This window comes from Mytilus edulis, chromosome 11, assembly GCF_963676685.1.
Source record: "Mytilus edulis chromosome 11, xbMytEdul2.2, whole genome shotgun sequence".
Lineage (NCBI taxonomy): Eukaryota > Metazoa > Mollusca > Bivalvia > Mytilida > Mytilidae > Mytilus > Mytilus edulis.
Genome location: NC_092354.1, coordinates 31579872 through 31597936, shown reverse-complemented (window position 1 = coordinate 31597936; position 18065 = coordinate 31579872). Strand labels below are relative to the sequence as shown.

Sequence of the window (18065 nt, the reverse complement as noted above, 5' to 3'; positions counted from 1 at the left end):
CTCCATTTTGTCATCAGTAACAACATATTAAACATTTTAAAGCTTTGATTGAACAGTTCATGAGTTAATGCACGGACATTTGGTTGCCGCCCGCCCGACCGACTGCCCGCCGTACATTCCTAAATCAATAACCGAAATTTTTGTCACAAAAAACATGTTAAAAATATAATTCATCAATTACAAAGTGAAAAGTAGACTTTATTTGGCACAACTCAATGACATGGAATTCATGAAGTAATTGTCTAAATCAAATTTGGACGATTAAGATATTTAGAAACTTGATGAATTTTGCCATTTTCCAGCTCTTTTATGGTATACACCTTCCCTTTACTGTCGTCATTTTTCAATATTTATAACAAGTCCTTTCTTCCAATACCCGGACAGAAAAACGTTTGTATCCGCGGATAAAGCTGAATTTGGTTTTAAGTCTATAACTTCATTAAACTGCGGGACGAAACGTTTGCATTTCTGTAAGTTTGGATACTTTTTTGGGGAACAACTCCTCCGGATAAAAGCTACTGTCCCATTCTTCACGATTCTGAAAAGCGTAAAAATAAAGTTAAAATAAAATCAAACCAAGTAATGAAAGTAACAAATGTAACAAATTCAAAGAGTTCAAGACGTGATTATGAATTAAGCAAAATCCTTAATAAAAGAACATTATTTTTTTTTTATTTTTTAGTTTAAAAATTTCAAATAACTTTACTTTAACATTCAAAAGTACATACACAAATGTGCGTAACCAACAAATACTAGATTACAATTTGTTTAATCACATTTAATTCTATATTTTGTCACACAGTAGGTAAGTTGCTTACCTGAGACATATAAATTTCTGTTTCCAAATGACGGCGTTTCAGGCCTGCTATACCAGAATCAGTACGTTGTATAAATCTCCTCGCATAAAAATACACGCCCAAGTAATAATCAAAATGCCTTCTTTTTAGTGTAGGAATCCACATGTAATTAATAAATCTATACTCATTTTTTTTCTAGAGTTAGTCTACTGATAGGTATGGACCTGGTGTGTTTGATATTAACTTAAGCATCGGTATGACAATGAAAACTTAATCCTGGTTTCTATGAGGAGTTTATTTTCAGATTGAAGTACTTGTTCATAGCCTGAGATCCTGAAATGTTACATTTCAAAGTGCTACTTATTTCTCTTGCAATTATTTCCGAAATGCATTCTGATTTCTTGTTTTTCGAAACTCATCATGTCTTATATGCACTAAAATATCTTCTCGTCTGTCTGTCTGTCCAAAGATGAATGGTGCTACTAGTACATGGTGTGTCTGTATTACATGATGATGTAGATGCCATATTATCTGGCTAATAACTTTCTAATTTATATTACTATCCATTTACTATAACTTAAACAGCTGAGTCTGAAAAACAAAAACAAAACTATCGGCGATCACAATAACACAGATAATTTGTAGCACATAGGAACCAGTGGAAGTCGTGTAGTATGTTATCACAATTCAGTAAAATATAGGATAACCTAAGTCAATAAAGTGTAAAATGTAGGTCACAGAAACTGGCTACCAAAAACGTGTAACAAATCACGATTGAAAATGAACAGTTCTCTTTGAGGGTTTAGTGAATATTGCACAAAACCATTAATGAAAATTCATTTGATGTTTTTTTTTTCTTTAAAAAATGTCCTGTACAATATACCAAGTTAGGAATATGGCCATTGTTAAAGTATAGTTTGCTTCTGTGTGTGTTACATTTTCACTTTGTGTCGTTTGTTTCCTCTTATATTTGAGTGAATTTACATTACTATAAGACGTGTCATGGTACTTTTCTATCCCAAATTCATGTATTTATTTTTGATGTTATATTTGTTACTCTCATCGGATTTTGTCTAATACTTAGTTGGTTTCTGTGTGTGTTACATTTTAATGTTGTGTCGTTGTTCTCTTACATTTAATGGGTTTCCCTCAGTTTTAGTTTGTAACCCGGATTTGTTTTTTCTATCGATCTATGAGTTTCTAGCAGCGGTATACTACTGTTGCCTCTATTTAACACAACTTTCAATTTCCCTTTCATGAATGTGACCTATCGACTGAGACTTTTTACCGGATTTGTTATTACATAAGCAACACGACGGCTGCCACATGTAGAGCAGGATCTGCTTATCCTTCCGGAACACCTGCGATCACACCTAGTCAGACTACGCTTCTTAGTTTATAAGTAATTGGAACTTTTTTTTACTTTTCATATATTTCTGACAGTTTCCCCCACCTATTCGCATATTTCAAGCCGGAAAACGTGACATATTGTGACTGGCACGTCCAATCATTTTGTATATTCTCAGATATAGGAAATGGACCCTGAGTTGTGAGTAGCAGGCTATTTGATGGAACTATCACTTTGAATCGATCAATAAAAGAGTTTTAAAATTAATCCATCTTTTACAGAATTCATTATGTTTTTATTATTTGTAGGACAGTGAGAACACCTTCGAAAAAGGTAACAGTGCAAGATATACACGACATGCAGTATCGTGCACTGCAAGGTAAAATAGAGATCCAAGAGAAGTAGAAGATTCAAATGGACCTAGAAAAGAACAAGCTTGAACTTCAAATAGAGCTGTTACAGAAATTAGTGGGTGGCAGTTCAGAGCCAGTTACACTCTCACAGGCACTTGCCTCTATGTATTAAATTCATTGTTATATTGTTGATTTGTATTTCAGAAATTACTATGAGGCCAACACATTCATTTAATTTTGTGTAAAAGAAAATAGACCAGTAATTACAATTTACCCACACATATTGCACCTCCATCATTCAAAGAAGCATATCCAGAAATCAACGCCGCTTATATGAATATTATACTAAAGAAATCGGATACGGGTCACGGAAATTACATTAAAAGGATAGGGAATTTTGAAAAAATGTCTGTTTTAATTTTAATTTAAGTGATAGACAGGTTGCCGGGGCAGAAAATGAATATACACAACAATATACACCATTTAAACGAAACATAATGACTGTTGTTGCAAAAATTCAGATACATCAATTTTGTTTTCCCTAAGTCGCAGTAGTCACTAGGTAATATTAGTTACATAGTGTGCTAGTGACCTAATACGGTATATATGGGGTCAGTAAATTCCATATGGGGCGGAGCGAAGCTCGAATCCCCATATGGAATTTACTGACCCCATATATACCGTATTACGTCACTAGCACACTATGTAACGAATTTATCTTACCGACTATCTGAACGTGTGAAATTAATACTAGTGATTCTCAAAATGAGCAAGTCGTCAATACTGTTAGCATTAAGAAAATACTTCCATTGATCCTACAAAGACAGATGCCAACAATAACGACTTGTAAGGTTTAAATGTGTTTTATGAATTTATTTCAATCTTAATCATCAATTTCTTCGTCTGTTGGAACTTTTAAGTTTTTTTCTCAGTACCGTTTTGTTTTTATAAAGGGACATAACACCATTACTAACCGTGTATGAAATAAGCCCCGCCCCCTTCTTACCTAATATGGAATATAAAGGGACGTAACTCCACTACTAACCGTGTATGAGATAAGCCCCGCCTCCCTACTAACCTAATATCAAATATACACGGTTTGCACGCGGACGCTTTTAACCAATCATATTCCTGGAAATGTATAGGAGGTAAGATAATTGTTTTCCTCTTTCTGCACTGTTTCGTCTTTTTATCGCACTTTTCTGCTCTTTCACTTGTAAGGTTGGATACTGCATATTTCTGGAAAACTTTAGAAGAATTGTAATAAATATGTTCTGGCAAGCACATATTGGTATCACTTAATCTACGTTGAAACGATTGTATTCGATATGTTGGTTCTTGTAAAATTATCTTCTACGTTGAAAATGCATCTCTGATATTAATTTTTCATCGTTTGACTTCGGTATTGGAGGAGTCGAAAGATTTGATTGTTCAAATTCGTTACGTTCGGCATACCAATGGGAACAAACTGTGCCCCTCTACTTGCTGACTTGTTTCTTTATTATTATGAGGCTGACTTCATGCAGGAACTTCTTAGGAAGAAAGATAAGAAGTTAGCAATATCCTTTAACTCTACTTTCCGCTATATAGATGACGTTCTTTCACTAAACAATTCAAAATTTGGTGACTATGTGGAACGCATCTATCCCATCGAATTGGAGATAAAGGATACTACAGATACAGTTAAGTCAGCTTCATATCTTGACTTACATCTAGAAATTGACAATGAGGGTCGGTTGAAGACAAAACTTTACGACAAAAGAGATGATTTCAGCTTTCCAATTGTGAACTTTCCATTTCTAAGTAGCAACATTCCAGCAGCACCTGCATACGGGGTATATATCTCTCAATTGATACGATATTCCCGTGCTTGCATTTCCTATCATGATTTTCTTGATAGAGGGTTACTGCTCACAAGGAAGCTATTAAATCAAGAGTTCCAAATGGTGAAGTTGAAATCATCCCTTCGTAAATTTTACGGACGCCATCACGAGTTGGTTGACCGTTATGGAATAACCATTTCACAAATGATATCGGATATGTTCCTCACGTCGTAACTACAATCTCCTTCCCTTTCATGAATTTGACCTACCGAATTAGACTATTTACCGGATTTGTAATCACATAAGCAACACGACGGGTGCCGCATGTGGAGCAGGATCTGCTTACCCTTCCGGAGCACCTGAGATCACCCCTAGTTTTTGGTGGGGTTCGTGTTGTTTATTCTTTAGTTTTCTATGTTGTGTCATGTGTACTATTGTTTTTCTGTTTGTCTTTTTCATTTTTAGCCATGGCGTTGTCAGTTTGTTTTAGATTTATGAGTTTGACTGTCCCTTTGGTATCTTTCGTCCCTCTTTTTTTGATCTCAGAAGCATGAAACATAAGGAACAGAAAAGCAATATGAAGATGTTGAAAGGAAAAGAATTCAGGTGAAAGTTCATTCACATGATAGGAATGCATCTGTCAGTAAATATTTGAGCCAAAACCAACCAGATGTTATTGATTCCTATGACACTTGGCATCGTGCAAAGGAATATACAGTACAAGAATATAAGAACAGTAACAATAAACAAAAACACAGAAATGTGGAAAGAGAGCATCAGAATACATCACCACATTGTAATGGCATCCTTGAATGGGACTTGTCAATGGAAGAGAAGTTGGGATGAGCTTCGGGAGAGTGTACAAAATGTACATGCAGATCTAACATGCTGAACTTGTACAAAGGGACTGCAAGGATAAAATGGGGTCGACGTGCTCTACAAATAAATCTTGGCTTACAAGTTGGTCTACATTATACTCCCATTTGTACAGCAAGTAACCGTAAACTCTGTATAGCATCAACTATTCCTCCTCCATTTTTCTCTAGTCTGCAACACACTGCAAATGCAATATCTGAAAAGATAGAAGTAACCGTGACTCTCGTTTCGTTATAATTAAATCCGTTTGTGATACCGTGTGAAATAAACGTGCCAATGAATATTTGAACTATGCATTTTGTAAATTATATATAATGTAAATAGTTCCCTGGAATGGAATGTTAATAAATAATAGATTAGTGAATTTACTTTTATATTTCTTGGACAACAAGACTATACATTATTGAATTATTTGTTTTAAATTATCTGTTATTTTGATGAACCCGGCCTGACCGGAAAGTTTTATGTTACTTGACCTCCATGGCGATTTTGGATATAAAAAGATGCATAAACAATAAAACGGTTTGAGTTCACCCCGTTAATTACGCTGTTTAAACTTGATATATATTTTGTGAAAATTCTTATGTCAAACAAAAATTCCTGTAAACTTGGAACAAATGTTCATTGTGAGGTGAACTTTAACTTTATTTTCATTCAACAGTTGCTAAACCACTATATTAAATTGTGCTTTTTCTACAGAATACGGTTCAATTTCTGAATGACACCAGCCTAAATTATGAAGGCTATAATTTTCATTAACTATAATATCTTTATTGTAAATAAGATACAACTTCATGGGTGTATGTTAAATTTATGAATTATGAAGGCTTAATATGGTTTTTTTTTTATAGTGCAATAAAATTATACTTGAAAAATAGTTTATATTGATTGATTGATTGTTGGTTGCTTAACGTCCAGTGGCAAATATTTCATGCATATTCAGGACGAGAACAAGTTCACAATAAATACAATAGGTAGGTTGATACGATAGAGGCTATCTGGGATGATGGTCGGGGAAATTTGGACTGCCACTGGAAAATGAGGGTATATTGGATAGGGACAGAAATTTTGCCTTGCAACAGGCCACCTACGGACCCCTCCAAAGAATTGTTACAAGGGTTCTTAACGTGCAAAGAGCGTGGCACTCTCTTTACACGAGGCATCGGATTTAACGTCCCCAATCTGACCGGACGTGACTGCGAACTTGATACATCCCGCACAGCCAAACGGACGCCCCACTTCGGCAAGCGTTTTACTGCCGGTCGGAAGAAGACCAAGTGACCATATTTCTATTCCCAAGCCACCCTTGGGGGAGGGGGAAGTTTATATTGAAGGTTGTAATTAACTCTAATGCTTTTCTTTAGGTATACAGAAAACAACGTAAAAAGTGTGGAAGGCTACAGGACATATGCAGATTTCATTCCAAAATTCTTACACAGCCGTTTTACTAAATTTGTAAAAACTGCCTTTCAAGAATGTTACCATCAATTTTAGAAATTCCATTGGAAAACTTTACGAGGTCAACGACGAAGACGACATTATTGATAATCAAAACGTACACATTCTGTGAGAACTTGAAAGTGAAAGAAATGGCAAGGTAGTTCCGAAAGTTGGAAACTAATGACCGGGCAAATAGTTTAACGCTTGAACTTAAAAAAAAACAGCAATCAAAATAGTGTGTACTTATGTTAAATAGAAAACGCTAACTGAGGTACAAAAAATATATATACATATATATCTGTGATAAAAAAAATTACAAGGTAAACGGAGAAGGGGGCGAACTATGGAAAAGTGACCTGGAGGATCTTGCACTGGAAACGGTTTTGCCTTTCCAAACTATTAATAATTAAATAAGCAATTTTGATAAATATATACATGCAGTAATAAGGTTGTATTTGCTTCACAAAATAGAAAATGATAGCTCATAGTTCTTCAATACAAACCATCGTACGTTTGATCAATGTGAAAATGCTTCTAGTGCTTACATATTCTTTATTTCGTAATCACCTTGAAACATTTGGTATTTGCAAAAGTTAAAATTTGATGGAAACAAGCAATTGATAGCAATCTCTGGTGAAAGTTTTGTTATAGCTTTTTGTTAGTTTAATTTTATGTATAGCATTACTAAGTCCGTGCATTAATCACATACATGTTGTGTCTTATTGAATTCACAGCTTTAAACAAATCAATGATGTCCAAAGGAACAGGTTTTTGAACCAGTGGAAGGACTGGTTGTCCTATATGTTAGACGCACACAATGAAATAAACTTGTTTAACGTTCAGAGTTCATAAATATTTTCGTACTATACTTTCGCTTTTAGCCATTTTCAGGTTTTATAATGGCCTTCTTCAAGGTGAATCTTCCAATATTAAAGGAACTTAATACAGCTTTGGTTTTTTTTTCATTGGCTAAATTTGAAAACAATTGTTTGAATTATAGAAATTTAAAGGATTCTTCTAATACAGAACTTTAATGTCAACCCAACTTTTCAAAACAGAAGTTCCTGTTAAAAATGTGGAAGAAGGGTAAAAGAATAGAGGTGGGCAACTGATCAACATAGATCACTGTGACATACATTTTGCACTTCATCACATTTTTGCTGTATTCAATGTTCAAGCTCATATATCAGCATCTAGACTATATTTGGTAGAATCAAGCAACCTCAAATCTAAATTGGGTTGCTGTTACTGACATTTGATGCTTCTAAACTCATGACAATATTTTGAAAAAGGTGGTAACTAATGCTAAATGTAATTTGTTTAACAGGTAACTTTGAACCTCTATATTATATTGTTTTTATTTCAGGCAGAGATTCTCACATAATACAGTTGTCTGCTGTCAACAGCCAAAACACTAAATTCAACAGATACATAAAACCAGCTAGACCAATATTACCCCAAGCCTCAGAAGCGACTGGTTTGAAGTTTCAAAATGGGAAAATGTACCATGACGATAGAGAAGTTCAGAGTATTGGAATTTCTAATGCCTTAACAGCTTTTATTCTCTTTCTGAAAGAAATTCATAACACCGTACTTGTTGGGCATAACTCCAAAATTTTTGATGTTCCAATATTAATTAATGCACTTGAAAAAAATGGTCTACTTAATAACTTTATGTCATCAGTGAAAGGATTTATTGACACACTTCCTCTTTTCAAAGAGTGTATACCAAATCAACCGTCATATTCACAGCCAAAAATGTATAACACTTTATTTGGTGAACTTTATAGCGCTCATGATTCAATGGAAGATGTTGTTGCTCTACGTCGCTTATTTGAGAAAATATCACCTAGTCTTGTATTGAAATCCAAATTCTCTGGCACTTATGAATCTGTAATGCAGTTGTATCAACACAGAAACTGTACAAAAGGTTTGCTTACAACACTGAGACCTCTAACAAAAAGCAAAACTATAACGAACTGTATGGCAACGAAAATTGCTAGCAGTGGATTAGGTCTAAGCCATCTTAAACTGGCAAATAAAAGAGACCGACAACAAGGAATAGAGAATCTATTTACAGAATTATGTGGACATCCATCAAAAGCTCGTGTTACAAAGTCCAAAAAAAATAATACAGGCAACATCAACCTATCTGAATGACTTGGAGGAATGAATTGTAATATACACATGTAGATAAAGTTTTATTGACAAAATAGACTACTAAGCTTGATTTTATTTGTGGTTGATTTTTTATACTATATATCAAAATGTATATGAAAAAAAGAAATTGTAATTCGAGTATAAAGGGTGGTGTCATAAAATAATGACCCCTTCAAGGCAGGAAAATATATCCATCATATGGGTAATAAGGGTACTTTTTTTAAACTTTACAAATCTACTGTACACTACTTATGCTGTAAGAATATGATTGCAGACCAAAAGTGTAAAGGGAAGATAACCAAACTTATGATAGATTTGTTCACGATTTATCAACATTTAGATGAAAAAAAAACAAATTGTAATTGAGTAAGGGCTGTGTCCTAAAATAATGACCCCATAAAGGCAGAAAATTATCCTACCATATGTGTAATAAGGGTACTTTTTTATGTTTATTATCAGCTTGACGTAGGGTTATTGGATGTTTCATTAAAATTTACAAATCTACTGTACACTACTTATGCTGTACATAAAATAATATGATTGCAGACCAAAAGTGTAAAGGGAAGATAACCAATGTTATATCTCTAAAAGGGGGTTATACTCTGTCTCATTCCTAATTTATATAGTTAAAAAAGGGGGGGCTTTTTTATCTGCATCTTAGGCAAATACCATTCAAATACCAAAGAATGTCCTGCTGGATCTTTTTTGCCTAACATATACTTTTTTTCTGTCTTTAGAAAATATCCAAAAAAAATCATACATCAAGTAAAGCAGAATATACAAACATTTACAAGGAAATGTTTGAATATTCAGATTTAAAATTATTTCTTTGGACAAAGATAGAAATAGAATATTTTATTCCCAATAACTTGGACATAAATTTTCTAAAAAAAAATTTAAAAACAAAATAGTGAAAAGTACGGGAAAAATTTCCCTCCAAATTTCCACTATATAACCAGTCAAAAAATTCCTGCCATCTTTTGGCTTGAGTTGATATTTTAGGTTTACTAAATTTATCCTTAGGGCAAAGTAACCACAATTTATAGGTAAAATCATTTTATACTTCTATTATGTACTGTCTTCTGCAGCATTATTAGGTGGGCAAGCTCATCATAATTTGAGAAGGTAAAGTTATATTTTTTCTGTTATTGTAACTTTTTTCCAAATCATGTACCCATACTTTTTTTTCTGTAATACTTTAGCTTACTGTAAAGGCTTTAATATGATAACAATTTTGAATGTCACAGAAGAAATCGTTTTGCATATATATATTGATGTGTGTTTTCTCGTATAACATTGAAATATTAATAATTTAGTATTGCTGTAAAAAGACATTGATCGTTTGTCGTTAAATATTTCAGACTACTTAAATTTGATGCCATTTTAACGCATAAGTTTTTCGCGCCCTTTGACCGAGTGTTGGAAAATATCTTAAATACGTTGCCATCATTATTAATGCCATCGATATCATATACATTTATAATCATCATCCATATTGCTTGAAATATTTGGGTGTGAATTGTATTACCTGCTTTTTAACATTTGACACTTAACTTTTCTGTGTATTCTCACCTAGATTCAATATATTGGTTGCTTTTTGGCGCTGTCTAATATCCGTATAATATCATCTATATATATAACAGCCTAATTAAACTCATATATGACCAATAATAAACTCAGAAAATACTTAACGCAGACGGTGAGTCCAGAGAAGGGGGTAAAATTTCGTACCTCAGTGGTATTGTCAGACAGTAAAGGCATTTACCTTAGAAACCAAGTAAATACATCTGAAATAGACCACATAAGGTGGTGGGGCTAAAGAGGAGCAAAATAAGCTGAGAGGGTTGTTTGGCTACGAGACCATATTAGAGATAATATTCATCATCTTGGCCCCATTCACTTGTATGTTTGGCTAGGTACCTGTGACTTCATATCGACAAAAGACCAGGCAGGATTTCTCTATCCACTTATAACAATACCACCGTCGAAAATATTGTCTACCAATATAGACAGATAGTCGATACTCTCCGAATACTCTTCATCTAGAGTCACCTTCTTGAGCATTCCTATATAAAGCATCTCGCTCAGGAACCAACGTAAATATCCTGCAACATTCAATGACCGAGAAATTGATCTCCGCCATTAAATTAATAGACTTAATTTCGAAATAAAAGATCTCAATACATCATTTAATTCTGTCTCGCCAAACTTCAACTTGGATATTCTGCACAAACCCAGCAGGCTAACTGGTCATAATTCATGCTCAATTCCAAGATTTCATTACAATTTAGATATTAACAGAGACGGAAATCATCCCAGGCTATAATCCAAAATTTGGCTTAAAAAATTAAAAATTCAGTATGTAAGGTCTGCTGGACTGGAATTTAGATAACAGGCAACTATTTATATTTTATTGTACATTGGTATGAGTGGGAATCTCCACTCTACACCGCTCCTACTGTATAATACAAGACACTTCATGGTATGAGTGGGAACCTCCACTCTACAACATTCATACATCACAGAAAAGATTAGAGTGACCTTTGATGTACACATATATATATATATAAATCCACAGACAACCATCAATACTTAAATTTTCATTCGTGTCATCCGTCCCATACAAAGCGAAATATACCTTACTGTATGGCCAGGCGAATTTGTGCAATAGTATCGGACAAAAATATTCGAGAAGTACGTTTGAAGGAATTAAAAGGTTATTTAACACAACAGTTGTACCCAGAGGGGCTAATTGAAAGTGGAATACAAAAATCAAAACTTCTCACACTTCAAGAATTACGAACTCCGAAAGTAAAAGACACAGATGAAAACTTAAAGAAAATACCGTTCGTCAGTACACATTACCCGTATCTTCCGAACGTGTTTAATACAATAAAATATTTGGCTTTAATGGAATACTGAAAAAAAATAAAGAAAAAGCCATGATATTTAGGCAAAAATCAACAAAGAAACCAGTGCAGAGTTTAATAAAATCTATTTGCTATCCTTCCACAGTTAAATTTAGCAATAAAGCTACTCTGTGGGGTTGTGACCATGAAATATGTTGACAGATGGAAAGACAACCATGCAAATTTTGAAATGAAAGATAGTGGGTTAGTTTTAAACTCCAGTTTCTCCAAGTTTCCGTATCTTTGTGCATCTCCAGATGGAATAGCCAATTGTGTCTGCTGTGGTGAGATTTGCATCGAAATCAAATGTCCATACTGCAAGAGGAGTGTAAAACTAGACGCAGCACTAGATAAGCGAGATTGTCTTGAAACGCGCGATAGTAAATAAGCATTAAAAAAAAACCAGTACTATTATCAGGGCCAATGTCAGCTGTTAGTGTGTTAAAAAGAATATTGTGACTTTATTGTTTGGACTGAAGCAGATTTCCATGCCGAAAGTATAGAAATTGATAATGACTTTAGTGACACACTTTTGGTCAAATCAAAATTGTTTTTCTCAATTGCAATTTTACTCAAAACCGTCAGTTGATACGTACCAAATACTGAAGTCAGAGATCAAGCTTTAGAAGCCTGAAGTAGCGTTCCAATGAGAGATACCTACGTTAATGTTGATAATTCTATTAATTCATGTGACAATTCAAGAACTGGATCAGGTAGATTAATCATTTGTAAGAAGGAATATAATCCTGAGAAAGATGATGTTATTCGCTGCGACAATGAAAATTATCATTACATTTGGTTCCATTTCAAATATGCAAATAATCAAACGAGTACCTAAAGGAGATTGGATGTGTCCGGCTTGTCGAAAAATTTCTAGTAAAAAACAAAATTCTGTTTCTTGCTCTCCCGAGCTTATGAGATGTTAATTCATTTAACTTCAGACAGTATTCACCTTCACCTTACATCGTACCATATAGTTCGTAGTTCATAGCATCGTTGTCTGTAAGAGCTTTGTCTTTCAATGTTTCATTGATACATCCAATAACTGAAGTTGTACGCTTTGACGTTGGTATGTCCATGGCGAAAATGGCAAAAATTGCATGTTCCTGTTGTCGACATTTCGTCTGAAAAAAAAGATATTGATTGGTATTTATACGTATCTAGAACTTTTTATATTGATATATTCCGGCCACCAAGATAATATTTCTAAGAAAAATTTCTTTCCTTGATGTTGGCACTCTGCTGTGTTCTGGTCTCAAGTCGGATCGTTGTGTCTTTGACAAATTCCTCAGTTGCATTCTCAATTATAAACATGTAGCTAACAAATATTGGATTTGTATTATAATTCACTGTTGCAATGCACTGCCATCCACTAATTCTTAAAACTAAATATATTTTTTTTCAGAAATACAGTCTACATCCTTCAACAGAAAGAAGAGCGGGAGCTTAAAAGTAAATTAAACAAAGTAACTTCACATTACATACAGTTATGGCCCTGAATTGATATCTTACCAGGAGTTTGACTTAAAGCCCGACAGACATACATAAGAAATACGGAATTTTAATTTAACCAAAAACAAAGGTAAAGACCAATGGAAGCAACTGATACTGCGGGCGGCTCAAGGTTTACAAACGTTAATGTGGTATGATTTGACTTTTTTAATGTTGCTACATAAACTCATCATAGATACCAGGACTAAATTTTGTGTATACGCCAGACGCGCGTTTCGTCTACAAAAGACTCATCAGTGACGCTCGAATCCAAAAAAAATATGTAAAAAAAGCCAAATAAAGTACGAAATTGAAGAGCAATGAGGACCAAAATTCCCAATTTATTAAAATGAAATATTATATTTCTTTCTGAAAATTTAATTTATGATATCGATAGATATCTGTTTGGGAATTTTTTAAAAGAAATGCAAAGTCTGTATTAATGACCCGCAATTTTTTTTGGAAAAGAATCCCCCAATGAAAATCTATTTTAAAATTATTTCGAATACAACCATCATGACCACGTAATGACTTATTATAGAAAATCCCACAAAGTTTCTATAAATATTTCTGAATCCGGTCACGAGTTGCATTATTATCACGTGGTATGTAAATGGCGGGATTATGAAAGATGGTGGCCCGAAAAGACGAGCTGTAAGTTAATTAATTTTAAATAATGAAATGTGTAATAGTAGTGTATGGGATACCATTAAATACACAAGGATAAAATTTTCACCAGAAGAAAAAAATTATATATCCTGTAGAAGATAGGACGGAGAAAGTCAAAGTTGAAAACTTGACCAGGGTTCAAATGGTCCTCCAAAATTTTAAATATCTTAATAGCAGCGGAAGAAGACATATTGCTTTAACTACAACAATACAAAAACAGACCTTTAGCATGACATTTTTCACTGCTTTTATTCCTTGCCATTAAAAATCCTGGTTTACTACATCAGAATCACGTACCAACTTAATTACACTCCTGTTTCTGTCAAGTGTATGAATACCCACATTTACGTCATTATCGTTCTAGTACTGATATATTCTGTTGTTTATCTGTGGTACAAAGTTGACGGACATAGTAGGTTTTTTTATCCTATCGCTACAACACTTGTTTCCTTAGCGTTTATCATCCAACAATGGCAGGCATCAGTCAAAATTGACGCAAAAGTTGACGCTGGAAGCGATGTAATGATAAGAATGTCTTGAAAAGTGTTGAAAATGATTTATTTAAAGGAACAAATTAAAATATTGTTACCTTTTCAGACATGATTAAGTACTGCGATGGCACATCCATATATACTGCTGAAGAACAGGCAATAAATTTGGCTATGAAAGTGATTGCTTCTCATACAAATCAAAATTTATAATCTGTTCTGATACACTTTCATGCTTACAAGCTATACAACATAATTAAGTTTAAACCCCACATTGCAAGATTTTAACACACAACCTTTTTGGAATTTTGGATCCTCAATGCTCTTCAACTTGTATTTATTTGGCTTTTTAACTATTTTGATCTGAGCGTCACTGATGAGTCTTCTGTAGACGAAACGCGCGTCTGGCGTATAAAATTATTATCCTGGTACTTTTGATAACTATTTAACAGAAATGAGGAATTTAAAACTTCTTTATAAAGACATATTATTTCTAAGGGTATGGAGTCATTTTGGAAAAAAAATCGACCTGAAAGAACACAAGAAAAAGGTCAAGTATCTTCCTGTTTCATGTGGTCGGTGTCCTGTGGGACAATAATCCAGGTCATAATTTAATACATTTGAGGTTTTTAGCAATGTGTCGAAATTCACAACAAAAATGTAAGGTGTACTCCTGTTCAACAATTTGAGACATTAGAACATCTAAGCCACTATTGAAATATGTCTTCATATCTTTCAATGGCATTCCGATCCTTGCTTTATGTGAAAACTCTTCATAAAAGAGATATGTTTTCTATAGGAACGGAGTCGAGTTTGAATCCATGGAAATACAATACCCCGTATAGTTACAACACCTTCCCCTAGATAATATTCTGAAATCTGTCCTCCTTCCTATCGAACAAACACGCTTGAATTACATTAGTATATGTAAAAAGTATAACGAAAACAAAGTATAACAAAAACCCCACTTTTGGCAGGCTTGCTACTGCTCATTCAGTTAAAATTTTAAACAAATGATTTCAAAACATAGTTAAGGCTGCTTCACAAAAAAACACTGATGAGACTTTGTTTAGAGACATGTTCATTAATGTTCTTTGTTCTCCACTTTAAGGTGAAAGAACATAAAACCGGGGATATATGACCTGCAAATATTGGAATTGATTGTCAGCTATATGTTTTTATTGTTAAGTACTTAAACCTATGTAAGTTCGTACCTAATTACATGGAAGACGAGGATAAGAGTATATTCATCACATGGCCCAGACACAACGAGGTTCCGGGTCGGTCGGAAAAGCTAAGGGGGAGGCAGCATTAATGGGAATAGGAGATTCCGAAAAAAAACTGACAGCAACAAAATTAAGAAAGTCGGTATCACGTCTATATGAGAGTCTCACCCTGAAGTGCGAGAAAAACTTGCCGATCATATGAACCATCTAGCAACAACTGCTGACAAATATAATGTAATGAAATCTACCAGAGACAAAGCATTAGAGATGTCGAATGTAATACACCAACAAATGACAGGACAGTTAGAAAAAACTATGGTTAAAGAAACGTACAGATATCAAATGAATTTAGAGATGTATGGATGGAGAATGGTGAGCCGTCATTATATTTATATATGAAAATAATAATATTGCACTCCTTATGGAACTGGAAGTCCTTTCTGCCAGTTTTTGCCATGTTATAAAAATACTCACATCTCCTTTTTTCTGTCAACCTTAATACGTCTGACAATTACGTTAAAAACCTGATTTCCTGGTAAGCAGTATAAAATCAGATGCAAATCATGAACATTATGTCCAAAACTTCTCTCCTCAAATTTAAAATTCATTGTACCTAAATTTGGTAATGGAACTGTCGTGTTTGATACCTTACTGCAATATTTGGTAACTAACTGCGGTAATTAAAAGCCTATTTGTGCTAGCATGACCGAACTGAGTATTGGCGATTAACACGTGATGTTCTGTAAATTAACTGAAAACGTTGCAAAAAAGTACAGAGCAGACAATTATGTTTAATCCAGGGCTGAAATAGAATTTTACGAGTTAAAAGGTCGTTCATCTATTTTGACTCGGGTGAATAAAATATTCGAATATGTTCAAAGGCCATCAACATACCGAGGATATATTTGTATTAGGCTACATATCTGCTCTGTGCCCATTTTGCTGTGACAACCATTGAAAATTAAAAACTAAGCCAACAACATCAGTCTCAGTCATTTTCTAATAGCTATGGGTTGTCTTTATTCAAAAAATATTATCCATGGATAAGATAATCTCTCATCATTAATTTCTGCATAGTTCAATAGGTCTTGCGCATTATTTAATGTAACATGGACAGACATGTTCTTATTCAAGGTTCCAAAGAAGTTTATTAATTTAAAGTGAGTAATTGTGAACTGTTATCATGTGAGAGCAATGTGTCATTCATAAAAAAATCATAAACCATTCAACACAGTGAATTTTGATACATTAAAGGTAGTGACTGCAGCTTTTGCTAATTTAACAGAAGATAATTATTTGTGTACACCAATTTAAAGCATAGGTATTGCCTGGTAAAAAAAAATCATTATTTTTTGTCATCGGTACGGCAGATTTTTTTTTAGGGAATAGTCTCCCCCTTTGGCGCATTTTCTTCCCTTGCGGAAATCTGCTCTTTTCGGTCATATGTCAATAAGACTAAATAAATGGCATATTACCCTTTTTACCTAGTAAGTAATTTCTATTACATATAATGCATCACTGTTGAATAATTGTTAGATTGTTTCAAGACAGTTAAAGAGCATGAATAAGTTTGTGGCAGTAGCCCAACATCATATATCAGCAAAAAATGAAGTTCAGAAAATAACAATATTTCAAACCATGGAAAATTCTGAGTAATGCATATCATTTTATATGCAATGACTCTTTAGAAGAATAATATTTCTTAAAAACATTCAAGAAATTAAAGAAAAATGACTTACATAATGTTATATCACTCAGTCACCATCGAAACCAATATAATTACACAGAAAGAGGTCTATATGAAGTGGGATGAAAGGTGTAGAATCCCATAAAATTTAATTGAAAAAAATCACCAAGCATTAAAGTTATCTTAAAAATACTTTCAGACTTGCAGGAGTATTGTTTCTTTCCTAATATTGACAGATCTACATATGTAGCATAATATATATGAGCAAAAAGGCAACTGAAATGAACAGAAAAAATAACTGAAGGCAGTAAAATATCAATGGTTCATCAGCCAGTCTCATGTAACATGGAAAGACATCAATTAAAACTTGTCAACCATTTAAATTTTAGGGCATATAATGTCTAATCTTTATATGATTGTCTTCCAATAACGAAAACAAACCAACACAATCCTTTGCCTTGCAATCCCATATTTAATAGAACAATGTACAATGTCTGGAACATTGACACCTTTAGAAACAAATGGATTTTTTCGCAGTTTTTTAGCCTTTAATCGTGACAATTCACTAATGTTTTATATTTTTAAACAAGATTACACATTTTAGTTTTAGATCAATTTATTGATATTCTAATTAACAATGATTAATCAAAATGAGTCATTGCATCGCAGTTCACCATGTTCACAGGTTAACAATCTTCTTTGGCCCTTTCTTGAAATCATTGCCTGCAAAGAAATGTTTTGAAAAAGACCTTTTATATATAAATACAGTAAAATATGAAATAGAGAAATAGCAGCCTG

The 18065-nt window shown here is 33.7% G+C and overlaps 1 protein-coding gene across 1 annotated transcript; it reads left to right on the top strand.

The window, feature by feature from the left end:
- Positions 1-1266: 1266 nt before the first annotated feature.
- On the top strand, positions 1267-8797 carry LOC139494182 (protein PML-like). The gene is made up of 3 exons (XM_071282357.1): positions 1267-1289; positions 2454-2524; positions 8004-8797. The coding sequence occupies exons 1-3, from the start codon at positions 1267-1269 to the stop codon at positions 8795-8797; spliced, it is 888 nt and encodes a 295-aa protein (XP_071138458.1).
- Positions 8798-18065: the final 9268 nt, after the last annotated feature.

Bases quoted from the DNA above. Each gene is read 5' to 3' on its own strand.
- LOC139494182 (XM_071282357.1), top strand. From the start codon at position 1,267: ATGAATGGTGCTACTAGTACATG. The intron at 1,290-2,453 runs GTGTGTCTGTAT...TATTATTTGTAG, and splicing joins AATGGTGCTACTAGTACATG to GACAGTGAGAACACCTTCGA. The intron at 2,525-8,003 runs GTAAAATAGAGA...TTTTTATTTCAG, and splicing joins GCAGTATCGTGCACTGCAAG to GCAGAGATTCTCACATAATA.